We start from the raw sequence: 18,629 nt of genomic DNA on the forward strand, positions 1-18,629 counted from the left end.
AGAACCCTCTTGGTCTGGAATATGTGACTTCCTTTCAAACTGACTAGTTAGAGCACTCTGTGAAAAGGATGGACGATGGTAAGGGTACACTTGTGTGTGTCTGTGCGTACATCTAGGCCTAGCTCACCATTTCTGTCTGTCTATTCCTAGTATATGAGTCCCTGTAACCTATGCCTCCCTCCACATAGCACTTTATATAGTTTGAAGGCACTGCTTGACAGTAGGTTGCATTTCAATATTGTTTTATTTGGGCTTTTAGTTATTTGCTCTAGCTTAGATTTGGGAAAAAATATTTTCAAAACAGCAAAAGTAAAATTGGATAGGGTTTTATGTGTTGTTTTATATCTGGATGAATCACACAGGATTTTTACAAGAGAAACATTTTATTAAAATCCTATATAAATTGTTTCTCTGATTCCTTGTATGCTCTTCATATCATACAGATTCTCTCAGGTACAGATTTCCAATTACAGAAGAAAAAAATTGTTGGGTTTTTGTTCCATCTCTTTTTACTTCTTTCTTTGTTCTTTTTTTTTTTTTTATAAAACATCAGTGATAGCTTTTGCACTGCACATGGCTAAATATTTAAGAACAGCTAAGAATACAGACATGAAGAAAGAATGAATTTTTAAGACAATTCTTAACAAATATCTGCAAGCATTTCATTGTCTCCCTTTAGTGAACTGGGCTTTCCCCTTAGCTGCCATGGTAAATATATTTCACAGCACATGGATGATACAAAACAGGAGTAACAGAGGCAGTTTTGTTATCAGAGAGCATTGGAAGCCAGAGTTGAAAAACTTCATGTTTCTTTGATACATTAAATTACTTTCAACTATATAGGAAGTGAATATAGACTTAGGTGCTAATCCTGTAAAGATGTATGCATTTTCTTGATATTTACATACTACACCGCCCTACTGAAGGTAATGAGTTTAATTTTTTGGAGCAATTTTTTTAATTTTTTTTTTAAGTGTGGTGACTCTGTGGGCCAAACCTTCTTTCATGGAAGTGATGAGAAGTTGGCCACTGATTTTTTTCAAATAGGAGTATGGTTTTGCAATACTGGCCGAAGGAGAGGTCCATTAAAGACAGTGCAGAGACATCCTATTAATTTATTTACGTTAACAGTAATGCTTGTGTAAATTAATAGTATTTTTATATATGAATTACTGCTAATAGTATAAATTGATAGGATACTGGATGAAGTCTTTTGTTCTTCATGAGTGCTCAATCCTGCATGACTTACAAACATGAGGAGCAAGATCAAGCTATGAATGAAGATATAAAATCAACATATTAATCTAGACAGGAAAAAAAAATGCTGTATGGGTGCTGATTTTTCATTGTTCTGTTCTGGGAATGGAAATAAGCACCATTATTATTTGGAAATACTGTGAATGCAATTAGCAATTTGAGTCTACTAAATTGTTGAAGTCTACTTAGATTTTGAAGAATCAGTTGTTTTACTTCAATAAAAATTTCTAAGCAGATCATAAACTGCATTTTATTTTACATTACATTCTCCAGACTATTTTAGATTATCACTTTCTCTTTTGTTTTCAAACCTTTCAAAGTTTTTACCAATATAATGAAACAAGTCACAGGAACACATGCCCAGTTATAAAATACTCTATATACATCTTTTACCTTGTCTCAACTCCACTTGGTTATTAATTTAAAAAGGTCACAATACTTAAGACCACGTGAGTTAAGTTTCTTATGTTGTTCATGAATCATCTTAGTCTACAACTACATTATATTATAACACTACTTAGTTTACACACACACACACAGAGGATATTTGCAAAACTAAACGAAGATTTTCTGATGGTATCTAGGTTTTGAAAGTTCGTCTGTGTAGTGCCAATTCTGTCTCCCCAGGAAGTCAATAGTAGAGAAAGTCACTGTAAAAATGTCCATTGACTTCAATTAAATAATTTGTATCAAGGTGGAGAACCTTGCCCAAATGATATTAAACAAATTATATCAACTTGTTATGTTGTGGGGTTTGGGTTTTTTTTTTTTTAAAAAAAAGGGTGTGTGCGTGCAGGTGCTTATATATATGTATGAGCATACACCTGACTGACCAAGCTCATGAAACTGGGGAGCGCTGAAATGCCTTTAGCAAATTAGGTGCCAGTTTCACCAATATATTACTCCAGTCTTACACTGTGGTTAATCTCCTGAGAGCAACTAGAGTAGTGCAGTGGCAAATCAGCACCTCAGCCCATAAAAGCTTGTTGTCAGTTGATCTATGAAGAGCTTGCATTTACCGCTTCAAGTAAACGTACGGACCTGTGCAACAGCAGCATGTCATTTGGTACATGCATTTAATTTGGATTACAGACTGGAACAAGATTACAGTCTGCCTATTTAGCCAGGTAAACATTAATCTCTCAGACAAAATCTTGCAGTCATGGTCCAGCCTCTCCCCATGTTGGAACCTCCTGCTTCATTTGGTGGATCTGCTTCTGTAGTTCGTCTCTGTCCAGCTTCATTTTCGCTTCTAGAACTTGCCGTAGAGACCCAATGCTCTCATAGATAGCTGCAAATCCTAATTGCAGGTGAGAATTAAATTAGTTCATAATCAAAAGCAAGAGTATTGCATAATTACTATAAGAATGCGCTTCCTACTATAACGCTCTGCTTTACATTAGGAAGATAGTAAAAGTTCTGAAGAAAAATAGGACTGTAATTGTGTGCTGATAGCAAAAATGCCCCCGATCACATCCAAGCTATACCTGTGTATGCTCTGGGGAGAGCGCTTCTAAGCTAATAAGATGTTGCCTCTCGTTGCTGTGAATTTCACACTTAGTGAAAATCCTTCTTAATGCCACAGGCGCAGCCATTATATCTGGCCCAAAAGTCTTTAAACTACTTCGATACAAGCAAAGGCATTTTGCGTATTATTATAGGTTGATCATTGTTACCACAATTCAGAATAAAAAACTTGGTAACTATGGTCCTACCAGCATTAACTTCAGCTTTCATTTCTTTTATATCTTCATTAATCTCATTTTGAAGTTTGCCAATCCGAATATTTATCTTTTCTTCAGTCTGTTTTGCTTCATGTGCTTCCATGGTTACCTTCTGTATTTCTTCTATTTTGTCAATTTTCTCTGCCATTTGGTTGAATTTCATCTCTATAGCTCTTTCACTCATTTCCTGGAGCCGGGAAAAAGAATTTTAATGATTTTCTTTGCATATGAAATTACAGTGGTCTTTCCCAAATATGCAATAGATATTGATTAATCATCTTTTATGTGGAATTCAAAGGTGTAAGGGATTATAGTTTTTTATAAAATGGTTTAAACTGACTTGATTACTGTAGGCTAAAATACTGATCTATTTAGATGTGGTCAGATTTATTTGAAGACTCTCAGGCTGTGGGGTGTTATACTTGACATCAATAAAGAGAGTTATACAAATATTGAGGAGGTCTGAAAATCTCACTCAAATAATATCTCAATTACATCATCTTAGTTACTAATAATGCTTTTGAATACTTTCTAAGAAGTATTATTAGGACATTTTAATGAAACTTACAGTGTTTTCCTTAAAAGTCAATGAGAGTTGGTCAATTTTTTGCACAAGCTCTTTTTCAATCCTTTCATGTTCCTGTTCCAACCAGCTACGTGCAGACAAAATCTGGCTGCTGAGTTCCTCAATAGCATTTTTTAATCTAAGAGCATAATAGAAATTAGCAGATACAGAAGAGCAGAACTTGTGGTCATTCAGCAGTGACTTTTTTATGATCATGTTAATAAAAAATTCATGAGAATTTAATACATTCTTGACACCATATTAAGGTGAATCTTTGAACTTTAAGGCTACTAAACTGCATAAGGTAACATTGTTTTAGAAAATAAAGATGAAAGAGCACAATAAAATAGCAGTTATTTGTATGAAACAAATCACAACATTTTGAGGCATAGTAGGTACAAATTCTTTGCAGCATTGAAAACAGAATATGGTCATCCATTCAGATTATAATCTTTGTGTCCATAGGTCTTAAATCTGAACAAAGATTTAGTAACCACTTACTTTAGTGGCAATGCCGGTTCATATAGCCCCACTTACGTTGCCTATACCCACCTCAAGTTTACACCAACTGATTGTGCCAGTGAAACTGTTTCTTTAGACAGTCTTTTTTTCCAGTGAATATTTGAAATCTGGATCTATTCTTTCACCTGGTTTGCAAACAGTTTTACTGACATAACTGATGGGATTGCATGAGGGTGGCAATAAGGAGTAAGCATGTGAATGGCTTAAGCCAGGACTGCCACTGAGTGAAATGCCTGGAGAGGAGTTAATATCTGAATTGAATATATCCCTATATAATGTCTAGTAGTAGCACAGTAGCTTATCATTAATGATTTAGGTATTTGAGTTACATATTCATATTTGAAGGCAATTTAAAGCAATGACACTTTGTGAATGCTGTGCCTTGCTTCCTGGTTGCTTGAGTTGAACTTTTTGCCCTGCTGTCAACTGCCATCTCCAACATTCGTTGCTTCCTAGAATTCTTGTAGAAAGGTGCCAGGCCACTCTTAGAGAAGTCCTTAGTTGTGTTCTTTATTCAAGCAGAACTTGAAGGACTTAACTAGGGACTTAATGGACTTTTCAAAATTGCCTAACCACATTAGGGGCAGAATAATTGTTGAAAGTGAGTCCCACTTGACAGACCATTGTGCTTTTGTAATATCTGTTGAGCACACATACGTATTTAAACAGGTTCATGCTTTTGTAGACCTGAAGATTACAACAGTCAAACTTGGAAAATTGAGGCCCTGTCTTCTAAGGCGCGTGGCAGCAGCAAGGTTTCCCGGGAACTCACTTCATATCCAGAAGGTGGAGCTGTTGGTTGCTCTCTTTGTAGGCAATCTTCAGCTTTGCTTCTTGTTGCATTATTGATTGCTCTACTCTGCTCAGAAGATGAGAAATCTGAAACAAAATTCAGAACTTACTTTTTTTCAACAGCATTTCATGGCAGTCTCATTTGGGACATTTTCATGCAGTAGAGGAGATCTTAAAGAAGGGCCATTTTTGCTGACACTTCAAAAATTACTGAATTTGCACATTTTACTTTATCATGAAAAATATACTGTCTCGCGAGATGAAGTATCAACATTGTGTAATTTTTCAGCCATAAATAACTTGAACAGTCTTGCCTTGAAAGCGTCTGCCTGCTCCGCCCCCCCCTTGAGACAACTGAATTTACATGATCCGTACGTCTCCGTGTTGTTGCATAAGCAGGGTAAATGAATGGCAAAGCACTCCACCAATACTGAGTGATATTCTTCATCGCTTCATGTATAATAGCAGTGATAAAAGTGCTGGATTTAACTGGGGATAGGTTATTACTAACAGAAAATATTTCTCACCACAAAACAATCATCCCAGTTTTACAAAACGTACTGTTCTGTTTTGCAAGATTCATGACAGTATGCTCCTAGCATGCTGGCATGCTAATATACTATATTGAGTCTTCTGAGAAAGGTAAGGTGGATTTTAACCATTTACCTACCGCAAAACGAAGATGTAAAATACTTTTGTTGCCCAAGAAAATGGGAAGGCCTTGAGATGGAGGTATGAAGAATCCTTTTCCTTAATGTCATAAGTCTCTGCTTGTATCTAGTGCTCACTTCCATTCTCATACCCAATGGAAGAGAAACCTGATGGACAGATTAATGGATTCACAGAACCCCAAACCAGTTTTGTTTTGCAGACCTTCAAAAATTGTGTTCAAATACATATAAAATCATCCTGGGAAGGCCAAAACATACAGGGAGAGACACTGATGCTTGCATTGTTGTAGGGGTTTTGTACAGCATCCATGTCATGTTCACATTCCAGCCTCAAGAAGCCATTCAGGCCAGTAATCACTGACCTTTGTTCATTCCTGGAGTCCTTTTAGGTGCCTTTAAATACTAGCCCCTTCTGCACAGCATGCTAAAGGCAGCAAATTAAGGACCCTTTTTCAGTTAGACCAGTACAGTAATGCAGCTAGGTACCAGTATTCAATCTAATAAGGACTGTGAGCAGATACACCTCTCCATTTGTAAATCTGTGACCTCCCAGGATAATAATTAACAATAATGGAGTCTGTGTGAATTAGAATATAACTCTTACCCATACATGGATGGATCACTTTGGTCCAAATACCATACCTGTATTTCTGCCTCTTTGATTTTAGATTCTAAGATCAGCTTGGAGGTGTGTTGGTCTTTGCTTAGGCTCTGAAGTCTTTCATATGTAATTTTATGCTCTGCAGACAGTCTGGCTAACCCAGCATCACACCTGTTTGAATAAATAAACACCAACGCAACAGCTGAATGGAATATAAGGCCCAGGCTTTTTAAATTATCCATTTTAGACTGGGCATTTCTATGAAATTGCTGGCTGTCTAGCAAAACAGTGTCTTGTGAGACTGTAAGAGTGGTGATGTATCTCATAGTATTCAGCAAACTGCTCCCAAATGGGACTAGAAGTCAAATAGTCTGACACATACATTCGTGTTTTCTTGGCTCTGACATAATGTGTAGACTGTGTTGTTATCAGTCAGGGAAATCACATTAGAAATGCGAAGATGCAGAATTTCAATACCTCGTATTTTTGTCATACTCCAAAAGACATCTGTTAAGGTGTGTATGATTTCGCCTACATGATTAGAAGCCTAAGTAATTGAGGACCATCTTTTCATTATTGCAGCTGTGTTCCTCTGACTTTTACATTCTTATTTTTATTTGTGAAACAGAGGTATACAATTACTATGTGTAGTAAACAACATGGGGCAAATTTTACAGTTATTAGTCTTTAGTTAGGTAAAACTGTCATTGAAAGCAATGGCGGTTTTGTCTCACAAGAGACTGTGAAATGCAGTCCTGGAACATAACAAGTATTGTTCCTGGAACATTTCTTGATGCTGTAACATTTTCAGGATATATGTGCATTTTCTGCCACATTTTAAAAATACTTTGGTCAGGTGGTTTTCATCTACAGTAATACAATAAGGACATTAACTGAGCTGTAAAAATAAGTACTGTAATTTCAGGAGTAAGATCTCTGTGAAGAATGAGTCTTTTTTTTTTTTTTTTTGCTAAGGGAAATATGTAATCAGCAGCGTTACCAATTTGATCTATGAAACTGACGGAGAACAAACAGCAGTTACAATTTGAGGGAGAAAAAGGCAGTAAAATGGAACAAGCAAAGGCATGTTAAGTCATTACTTAAATCAATGAGACATTTTAACCTCTTTTTAGTCACATTTCAGTTTGAAGGCTTTCATTTCAACATGCATTTTCATCACCTGGGTTACAGTAACTACCATTATCATTAAACATGAAGGGAAAGTAACAACTAAAATGACAAACAGAACATCTCTTAGTATTATGGTACAATTTCAATATGAAAATAATCAGTAATGCAAAATAAGACACAGAAACTATAAAATTTGTGGAAATTAATTTATAGTTTAGCAGTTCAGTATCGTGAGACCAATTAGTAATATCTGTAGGAAGACCAGCTATGGTTTACATAGCAGTGAGCCATACTTGTAGGTCTTACAATCAGGCAGTTTCTTTAGAACGATGAGAGAAGCCAAATCTCTCCATATTGTTGTGATTAATCAGAGAAAATCAGAGGAGTGAAATAATCTTGCATCTAGTCACCAAAAGCCTATGGGCTCAAAACGATGGTTAGTTTTTGTTTCTCTGAGGCATGACAGAAAATGTAAAAGCAACAGCTTTGAAACTACTGTAGCAAATGTAAACAGTAGGCATCTGTAATTGTTTTTAAGGCAAATTAGTGTTTTGGGTATAATCACAGTGCGTCTCTTCTTTGTAGAACTCAGTTACGTGATGAAAGAGGTCATATAGTTGCACGGTTACCAAAACACTAAAATTCTGGCTATGTTAACTTAGTGTCAGCCTGGTATGTATTAATCAGATTATTTTGGTTTTCTACAGGGATACTGTAATTGACACCCTTTTAAACAAAGTTGGAATAAAGTTTAAATTCCATTGTCTGTAGTTATGGAATGTTTATCCTGCTATGGTGGTTTTTTATTTTAAACAATATTCCATATATTGAAGTGGTCAAAGAGAATTAATTCTCTTTGCTATATATATTGTACACACCCACAAACACCTGATTAGTTTTGACCTGGAAGAAAACATTAGTGTGCTGCAGACAAAAAATGAGATTCTGATATTAGTTATGTGAGTATACATTTTGAGTTAAAAACTTACAAAAATTAAATAACTTTAGTTCATGCTTCCACTATCTTTCAAATGGGGGGGAGGCAATAATAAGATGAAAATATGGAAAACCATGGGCTTTCTAACACTTTTGATTCGGGTTTCTACTTCACGATGGGTCAGAAGAAAATCAGTAATCTAAACAAAAGGGCACATGATAGTTTGGAATTTTTCCCTCTTTAAAAAAAGAGGAGGGGGGGAAAAAAAAAGGCACGCTACACTCCCCACTGAATTTCCCATACCTCGGAAAGTTCTGCTCTGATACTTCTTTATGGATTCATGTTAAAATGACAATAGAATTCTTCTTAGAAATAGAACTAAATGTTTCTGAACACTGGATTTCAGTTCCTGGGTAATTTAATCAGACTGTCTATATAAATGAAGCCAGTGGACCATAGATATGAAGACAGAAGTCGAAAACAACTTTTGAGGTTTGGTCATCTTAAAAGTACAAGGAAAGAAATAAGACATAGATTAAGATTTCCAGGAAGAATACTAGTTTAAAAATACAAGAGCTGTAAATAAAACCATTTTGTATGAAGAAATGCACAATAAATAATTCTCTGTCTTCACGTTTGAAATGCTGAAGCTGGCCATGCAGACAGCCCAGTGCAGTTTTTCATGTGCAGTTGCACACATGCACTGTTGAAACGTGGGCCAAAGGTGCACTAGAATGTGTTTGTTTTACTGCTGTTTGATCTTGGAGGACATTTTCTGAATGTTCTGATTGCCAAGCTGTGTACTTATGTGAAATTAGTAAATTAAGAATAAATGGAGAGATTTCATAATGCCAAGTATTATTCTCAGTTTCAGAACACAGTAGAATTCTAGAAACCAGTAATGTTTAATATAAATATGTTTGAAATTATCAAACAACTGCCTCCCAAGTTGTAGTAAGCAAAAGCAGTAGTTATTTTTCTGGCACACTGGAGAGTATTTTTGTTGTCTTCGATCTCTAAGAAATCAAAACCACAATGGTTGCTCTATTCAGTATCACCAGCGACTAGATAAAGCTGAGAACTACACCAGTACTCTGCAACAGGATGCTATATAAATATGCTATAATGGTACATACAGATTTTTAATGTTCCTGTTTTATTATAACAGGAGATGTTTCAATTAAAATACCAGTGTGTCAGTGAAAAACAAGTAGCTCATGAACAAGTAGTGAAAAGCCAGTTGATACATCCGGGGATCTACTGGGCAAGAACAGCAGAGCTGGTAGATTCTGAACAGCCTGGGTCAGGCAGCCCAGATCAGTCCTCGTCGTGTGCATCTCTTGCACAGCAAGTAGCCAAAATGCAGCAGATTTACTGTACTTATGAAGTTCATAAATGCAGTGCATCCCAGATGCATCAGACTCATTTTCTGTGCAGTGTAGGAAAATCTGCCACATGTAATGAGTCCAGGGTGTTTGAAATGAATCAGATCTATAATGTATATAAAAAATCATCTATATATGCAAAGTAGGCCCAATTTGAACATGCATAGTTGCCATTTCTCTGGATGTTTCAGCTATCAGGAAGCTTCTAGAGACAGCTACTGCTATGGTTCTGACCAGGCTGCTGTTATTTAAACTTTCCAGACAAATGATCATAGTCTGTAAGTTGTTCTGTAAATAAATGATAAGGCACTACTCATGAGTTTTATGATCTAATATCACTAGAAATAGAATTGGTAAATCTGTGTTATATAAAATTGCGAACATCAGGGACAGGAGGCTGGAGTAATGGATCTATCGGCATCTGTCTAATTTTCTGCTGAATGTGACACTGAATTTAATAGAGGTAATATTTTTCTTAAAGTTGATAACAATGCTGATCCTTAGGAAAATGTGCAGCATCATTCATGGTGAACACTGTAATGATGATTTACAAATTCATCAATAAATTATGCTTAATGAGAAATGGCCCAGAGACATGAGCTGTAGTATGTATTCAGTCTTCTCCTGCTAGGGATATTAGTTCACGCTGTGATGCAGGTGAGCTCAACCATGAGGTCTGTCCGAATCTCACTCGTCCAGAGCTGTGGGTAGCATGGTTTTGGAGCTGTGCTTCAGAACTGCATGTGCGTGTAGGTATCCCTGTTCTCACCATTAAAAGTAGCAACCCTCAAGAAATAATGAGACAGTTGTTCGATGATATATTGACATCTTACAGAACAGTTGGTGTTAGGAAATAAACACCACTCTCTCCAATATTGAAGTTGAATAGGATGTTTACTATGCGTGTAATTACTGGAACTGAAATTTGGCCAGAATCCTGAGATTGACACTAAAATTATTACAGGACCAAAAGGCTCAGACTTAAGTGATTTACTGTCACATGGCATATATAAACTGATTCACACTGGTTGTCCATCTGCACTCTTTTAGCCCAGAGCAAACATGATGTACTTGGAGTTGCATTAGCCTACTGTCATGACAGCCTGAGCCATACATAGTACCTTGACTGTGGCTGAGAGCTGAATGCACAGGAAGTCAGTAACCCACAGTGACTTGATCACGTTTCTAAGGTTTCACTCTCTGAACTCATCTGAAAGTTAGCGGGACTAGATGTAAAAATAAAATTATATTAGGTGAGTTCAGCTTATTATATAAGGAACATTGGCTAGAGTAATCAGAAAGTGTTTATCCCAGGGAGAGTTTTTGGTAAGTATCTGTATAGTGCCAACAGCATAACAAACTACCATCTTGACCATGATCTCCAGATATTACTATAATCATTATTCACAGGAACACTAATTTTCAAAGTAGAATATGTCTGTAAATAAGGCAAATAGCTTTCTCCCATGGAACACTGCTTTAACTTGATTTCTGATAAAGGGAAACTTATTTTCTTCCTCATTCAGGGAAAATTTTTGTGTAGAGAGCATAATGCTGAATAGAAGGTAACAGTTAAAAGACAATAAACTGATTCTCTTATGGTAATGAATACAAATATCCAACATTCATTGCACAGTCTGACATAAGGCAAATTGGTATAATCTCATACAATCATTAGATAAGTTGCAACCCAGGCACAGTTCAAGGGTGTTGCCCTAAGTAAATAAAGGAAGAAATCCTGGCACAGACTGTGCTGGTCCACCACCAATCCCCATACCAAGTACTCAGGACAGGCAAGGGGCCCCATTGTGAAGCTCATGCTGGCACGTGTTTATTTACTTGAGTTCTGTTATTGAAAGCAAAGGCACTATATTTTGCTTCACAAGGTGTCAGTAACTGTGTTGCTCCAAATATGGACCTCTCTCAGGGTGTGGACTTTTTATATAAAGAAGCAGGAAGATCTAAGCATGTAAATTTGTCAGGGATTTCTCACTGAGAGAGATATGTATGTGTATGTATATATCGTTCTCTCTCTATATATATTTCAATCAATTTTCTAATGTGACAAAATAAGCTTGTCTAGTTCATTCCTGTTTACTAAAGGATAGTGCATAACAAAAAAAAAAAACTAAAAATGAGTATGTAAAACCTCTCTAAAGTATTCTTTACGAAATGGGCTATGAAAGTTACAGTGGAACTGTAACGATCAAACGATCAAGTAATTCATGAGAAAACTTTAATTCAAGGAAAATCCCGTCCTGATTATTTTTGTAGGCTGTTGAAGGTTATCATTAAATCAGTTGAAGTACGAAAAAGAAAAATTATCTGTACAATATAGACAATAGGTCAAATTCAGGACAAGTATAATTCCACTGAAGTTATTAGCCAAGCTGCTTTAGGCCAGATTAGGTCCTTTTTCTATGGCTGTACATATCCTCTGTCTTTTGTGGTCAGCTTTACAGACACTTAAGCAAATGTTGTTGTACTGGGGTTTGTAAATGTGTTATTGATGGCACAACTTGAAGTCTCTGTAGTTGCACAATTGTAACCTGGAGTTTCAAGTAGCCTGTAAAACCTCTATTACTTTAAGTTTTCTGTTCCTTACATGTCAGATAGCCTATGTAGTGTTTAATATGGCTAACCAATAACGGAGTGCACAGATTTTTTACTTCTAAAATATATGCAAAAATGTGCAACTATTCTGTTCTTTACAAGTGTAGATTGTTCCATGCTGCCTTTATAATTGTGCTAATTAATTTGTTTCAAAGATATACCAGTCTAACCACAGTACTTTTTAAAGCTGAACTAAATCCAAATTCATAAGGAATTTAGGTAATTTATTAAAAACTAATTTCAGGAATTAAGGGTGATATTGTTACATTTAATATGTAATACTGGAATGCAAAGGATTATTATTCACTTTCTTGAAAACACTGAGCAAAATGATCCTGGGAATTTTGCCAAAGTTGAATTCAGCCCATTATCATTAACATTCATACTTCAAGATTAAAACAACATTAGCTAGTCCCCAAAATATACTTCCGTGTTGACTTTTACCTTGCAACTCTTCCCCGAAGATCTCCTAAACCAGAAAGCTGCCGCATTTCCAGACTCTTCAGGGTAGAATTTGTTCCATAGCTGAGATTGTCTCTGACACGTATCTGTTCCTGCAGCATCTACAAAGCATTCATATGCAAATATAAACTCAGTATGTCACACTTAATGTACACTTAAAATGTCACTCATTATTTTTGAGTATTTCAGTAACATCAGATACCATTTTATTATTGCTTTATTAAAAGCTTTGTCTTGTATCATACTAAACCAGATACCTTTAGGTCATTTATTATTTCTTATTCTTAGTGTCCAATCTGCACGTAAATACCATAATATATATAAAGTATAACTTGACAATGGAATAGAGACTTAAATATTTATCCTTTCGTTTTCCCCACCACACCCCTGTTGCTCATTGCAGCAGAGGTCAGATGTGAAGTCATGTATTTGCATATGATTAGGTCATAAAAATGAGCAGTTGGGTTTGGCTACTTGGTGTCGTCAGTAAGTTGGAAGTGAAAGTAAGTTTATTATAGAGCTAAGGCATTTCCTAGTGTTTATACAGCACAGCCTTTGGACTCAAGTTGAGCTGGGTATTAGTACCGCATTAATTCGTTTTTTCAAGGTTTTCCAGTGCAGCTTTTGAAAACAAGCTTATTAGTACCACAAAGGTTTCTGTGTTTATATGCTAATATCCTGTGCTATTTTCTTAGCCACTAAAAGAATTATGTAATTTGCAAACAGTTTTAAAAACAAATTTATACAAAAACTATATAAAAACAATTTATAAGCTTACAGGATCTTCAGACCTGGTCTGACCTTTACTTATCCTGTGGTAAACTTACTTATTAAATTAGAAGGAATAAGTAGCTGAGATGCATTAGTCCTGTGAAAAATTCTTAACATACCTCAATGTCCCGATTAAGCTGCCTCACTATTGCCGTTATGTTTCGGATATGTTCTTCCAAGAGTTGCCTAGCCAACCGGTCGCCCCCCCCTTTGTTCTGCATTCTGTGCAGAGTGGAAACAATGTCCTCCTTAATGCGAAAAGCGTGTTCCACAAGAGCCGCCGTTGTTTTCTCATGGCTTAGGATTCTGTCTTCCAGCTGATCCACCAGGCTTGCAGATGCCAATGGGACCGCTGTCAATGCCTGGCTATGCAGCGGTATGTTTCGAACCCGTCTAGTGAAGAAGAATATCCAGATATTGTTAAGTTCTCACACAAAACTCTGCAATGTCTTTCCACTGGAGACAGTGCGATACTATCTTAGTAGCAATACTGGGGAGAAGCACCAAAATACAGAGAGAGGGCCCACTGCTGCAAGTAAGTGGGTGCTGTGTTTGCTACTGCATGTCTCTTGTACAAAGGCAGGTCAGGCTCTTTTTCCTCCTCTTTAAGGAAGCTTACAAAAGCATGGGATCTTAAGAAGAGGACATTAGCATTATAAAAGCAGTTACAATTCAGAACTATAATTTGATTAAGAATCCGAATTCAACCCCCTTTTATTGAGTTTCAAAAGTAATGCTATTTGTCTCTACAGTTTTCAGGCTTAATCAAAGCAGTAACTGTAGAAGGTAGATACTGCAAATTAAATGGAAGCAGACTGAGGTTAAAAAGGAATAGCTTGTGTCCATTCCTTTTTTCAGTGTCTGTAGCTATCCTGTAATACCATACAGAAGCTTGTTCCCCCATGAACTGGACAGGAGCATATGTGGGTGTAGAAACTGAGGAGAGACCAAAATTATGACAAGCTTCTCATAGTCTTAGGAGTCAAATTTTCCCCCCAAATAGCTTACATTTGGGTACCTTGAATAATTGTCTAGATTTTTCCATGCATAGCTTCCATAGAAAGCAATGGAGCTCATGGGTGCTCAAACTAAAAAAAAATTAGGCTGCTAATGCATGCAATCTTTTCCTGCTGCTATATACTGGAAAGAATAAAGAAAAATTTCAGGAGCATAAGTGTTGTTTCCTGTTCATGAGCCAAATTATCAGTTTACTTTCACCATGATGGTATTGGTAGAGACGAACGAGGACTCCAACAAAGGTCACTTCTGGCTCTGAGTTTTCACACTTATTCCATGCTATTGGAGGACTGGCTAAAGTATAGTATTCTTGGACTTCTACTCAGTTACAGCTTAAGCTACGTAATTTCTTTGGGAAAGGGTTAAGTGAAAGCTGAGTAAGGAATTGTGATTTGGGCCATGATTTGAATGAGTCTACAGTATTTCACTTTGCTTTGCGTATTAATGCCAAAGTCCCAAGTCACAGCATTACTATATATAGGGAACTGAGAGAGACATAATACTCTGCAATATGAAGATTTTATTTTTTACATTCCAAACTGTACCTTTCAGAAGGGGCAAGAGTTGGGAAGATTGGGCTTCGCTGGGCCATTTTCTGGTCAATAATTTATGTCTGTTGAAAAAGTACACATTGAATTATTTAATTGTTTGTATCTGGCACTGAAATGACTTAATGCTTCTGCTTTAAGTGAACCTTTAAGTAAAGTTTAAGATTACGCTGACAGCTCTGATCTTGGAGTTCAGATATTGCTTATGGAATAAATGCAAATAAAAATCAATACAAAAGAATGAAAACTAAAAACTGCTAAAAAGCTTTTTATAGTGAAAACTATACTCTTGAAAAAGGCAAGGTTGACAGCCTTGAAACTGAAATCTGCTGTTGACCCACAGAACTGGTTTGGCAGGACAGAGACAAACAAACTTCTTTTCCCCAAGCTGTCTACTGGTCTCAGACATCATCAGTCAATGAATAAAAAAGTAAGATCTACAGGATTATCATAAAGCTTAAGAAAGTATTTGCTAGAGAATGAAATAAAAACATTTAATGACAGGAGATTATTGGGGGTAAGGGTTTTTTCAGGTAAAAGCATTGGCAGTCAGAAACCTAAATAAAATGTGTTAGACATCAGCATAGTTTAGCAAAACTGAGTCTTTTATTAATTTTCTTCAAATCTAAATGACCACACTTCATGTTGTAAGTAAATTCTTCTGTGGTAAGAATATAGATTCTGTTTTTAATTTTTAGCCACAGCCAGCCAGACTGTGACAGACATTGCAGCAGGGTAGCTCTGTTAAATAGCTTCAGAAAGACGTTTTAGATATCTTACTGTAAGTGAGACCAGTACCTGGCTCAGTAGCTTTGTTTGCTGACAGAAATTAAATTAATAAGATGGTAGCCTCAATCAAGTCCAACTATTCCACCCTATATTAAAAACAAATAAACATTTTTAACTATAAAGGTGGCATGAATGAGCGTGGCCTGAGCCTGAATTCCTTGGGAACCTGAAATCCTCATTGAAAACTAAAGGCTGATATATGGAAGGAATTTTACAATTGCTGATGAAATCCAGTGCAATATGCTGTACAAACAGAAAGAGAAAAACAGGGTTATTGAAACAAAATAGTGAAATACCGATTGTAAAGAAGCGATAGGACTGTCCTCCAAGATCTCAAAATGCAAAGCATGTTTGTGCCTTAGAAACATATGAAAGCACTGCCTAAACACAGAGAGCGAACACTGTCACAGTATGTGTGTTCTATTTATAGCACGGTGATTCAGAAACTACAAATTAGAAAAAAAATAGTTTTAAGAGAAGCTGGGTTGCTGAGCAGCAATAATACTAGACTGGAATTCAGAAGGTCTGATTTTAATTCCTTGCTCTGATCCCAATGACTTTGGACAAGTTATTTCCATGTCTAATGGCTCAATTTCCCTATATGGAAGACAGAGATAATGATACCTACCTCCTTGTTTAAGTTCTTACATGCCTATAAGTAAAAAGCACGGTGTAAGAGATGGGTATCATTATGATGACTTCGGCATTCAAAATCCTGTGTGGACACTGAATGTCCAGTCCTGCAACCTGTTCCTCACACTCATAGTTTCCCAGTTGTTTTTTTTTAAACAATGCCACTGCTCTGCAGGGCGTTCCCACCTAGCTGTACCGTGAGGTTATACAGTAACCGGGCACCCAGTTCTCAGTAGATCTGAGCTCATTTACTCTTAGTCCTCCAGGCCATAACACATTTTAATGATCCTGATGCAGTGAAGCATTTAAACACAATTTAACCATAAACACAGGCATATCCCATTGATTTAAGAAGAGCTATGCGTATCACAGCAGCAAAGCACTGGATGCTACCTAGAAAAACGAAGAACAAATATTAAAGTGTGTACATCTAGTAGTATCTTAATGAAATACATCTTATAAAAACCAGCCAAACAAAAAAATCCTCAACTCAACTGTTTTAATCTTTTGGCCTTCGGTATCCCTTTATTATTGATTGAACAAAATGTTTGGAGCAGGGTAAGCATAGGATTCCCTGAAGTTTTTGCTTTTTCTGCCAGACTACCATTAGACATGCAGCTAAATGCAAATGTCTGGAGAAATGTGCGCATGAAACAGAAGTTACACAGATGGACTTCTCATTAATTTGTTATTGCTAACTTAAGCACATCACTTGGTACACACTGAAATATCTCATCATCAATTATCAGATTTCTCGATCTGATCCAACATCCAGAAGGACGTGTTAAGATCTTGTTCAGCAGTTGTACAAAACTTTTCTGCAGTTTGGAGGTATTTGCAGTAAACAGTACCAGATAGGTGTCAGAACTAATGACAAATTCCCTTTCTATGAGTGCGTGTAATGCCGATTTAGACTAATAAATATAGAATAAAAGAAAAAATAAGATGTTCTAATGCCTAGATTCAGAGGAGTGTAATTTCACACAGCTCCAATTTTAATGGCAGTAAACTGGGATCAACTTACATACCAGTCGAAATACTGGCTTCAAGTGCTTGATTTTTTTTTTTTTTTTTTAAATGATGTTGTCTCCTGCTTGATACTGCTATAGCAATTTAAATAATGATATATCAACCCAGTAAATTTTGGGTGGTTGATTTAATTTACTAAATATTCCAAATATACTTGTCACATTGACAAGATAAAGATTTTTCCCAGTTGTAAATGGTATGCCTGATTGCCAAAAATAACAGTTCACTTGATAGGTAAGGCAGCTTTACCATACAAACATGGGGTACTTCTTTATCATTTCTTTAAGTCACTGACATCAGACATGTAAAAGTTTGAAAAAAAAAATCATACATGGGACATGCTGAAGAAACACTTTTAGCAATGCAAAGTTCACTCCTTGCTGTTTGTACTGTGGCATCCCTTTCCCACTTCAGCAGACTGCCTTGCATGTTTGTTTTCTGCGGGTTCTCCATTTCTCCTGTTTTGAAGGATAATCACATCTGTAGTGTTCAGTTCTCCATCTTCCATTACAACCTATGTCTAATACTTGCTGTAATGTCTGGATACTTGGAGCGTTTTTCATATTCATTCTCACAATATGCCTGTGGGGTAGGAAAGCATTATTATCCCTGAAAATGCTATTTTCCTTATGTTGCTGGTAGGGAAGTGAAGCACGGGGGGGGGGGCCACAAGTCACAAGGGAGTCAAAGCAGACTGAAATACCTGCCTAGGCAAACACTTTAATCACTCTTTTCTTCTTAAAATAGAAACGGCTTTGGTTGCTATACAGGGAGCACATGACGGCCCCTCCCCAGGAGCCGCAGGATCCGAGTGTTCCTCTGAAGCACTTTGGGGCAACATTTTGGAGTAAGGGAAAAAGTCCCTGGGTCGCAGCTCAGCCAAAGGATAGGTCACGACCCGGCTGTATCAGCGAGTCGCGTGAAACAACCCCTTGCAAAGCCCCTCTGGGCTGCGGTGGCGTTTTGTGAGCATGTACGCGGTGTGCGGTGGAGTGCGGGCAGGAGACTCCCCGCTGGGAGAGAGGTAACCGTGCCGGCGTGGTTCTGAGCCCAGGATGAGGGGCCCCTTGAGAAACAGGTCTGATCCGCTCAGGTGCTTGATTCTGCTAACGCAGCTCTGCAGCATTTGGGATCCGAGCTGGAACCCGCGCCTGTGCCACGCCGTGTGGATGCACCGGCTCA

The 18,629-nt window shown here is 37.0% G+C and overlaps 1 protein-coding gene across 1 annotated transcript; it reads right to left on the bottom strand.

Annotated features, from left to right (window-relative positions):
• Window positions 1-2,149: 2,149 nt before the first annotated feature.
• FAM81A (family with sequence similarity 81, member A) lies at window positions 2,150-15,040 on the bottom strand. The gene is made up of 8 exons (XM_009573529.1): window positions 14,994-15,040; window positions 13,551-13,824; window positions 12,643-12,761; window positions 6,174-6,303; window positions 4,841-4,947; window positions 3,550-3,685; window positions 2,973-3,168; window positions 2,150-2,557 (listed from the first exon to the last, which is right to left on the bottom strand). The coding sequence occupies exons 1-8, from the start codon at window positions 15,038-15,040 to the stop codon at window positions 2,418-2,420; spliced, it is 1,149 nt and encodes a 382-aa protein (XP_009571824.1). The 3' UTR covers window positions 2,150-2,417.
• Window positions 15,041-18,629: the final 3,589 nt, after the last annotated feature.

This window comes from Fulmarus glacialis, unplaced genomic scaffold, assembly GCF_000690835.1.
Source record: "Fulmarus glacialis isolate BGI_N327 unplaced genomic scaffold, ASM69083v1 scaffold28862, whole genome shotgun sequence".
Taxonomy (NCBI): Eukaryota; Metazoa; Chordata; class Aves; order Procellariiformes; family Procellariidae; genus Fulmarus; species Fulmarus glacialis.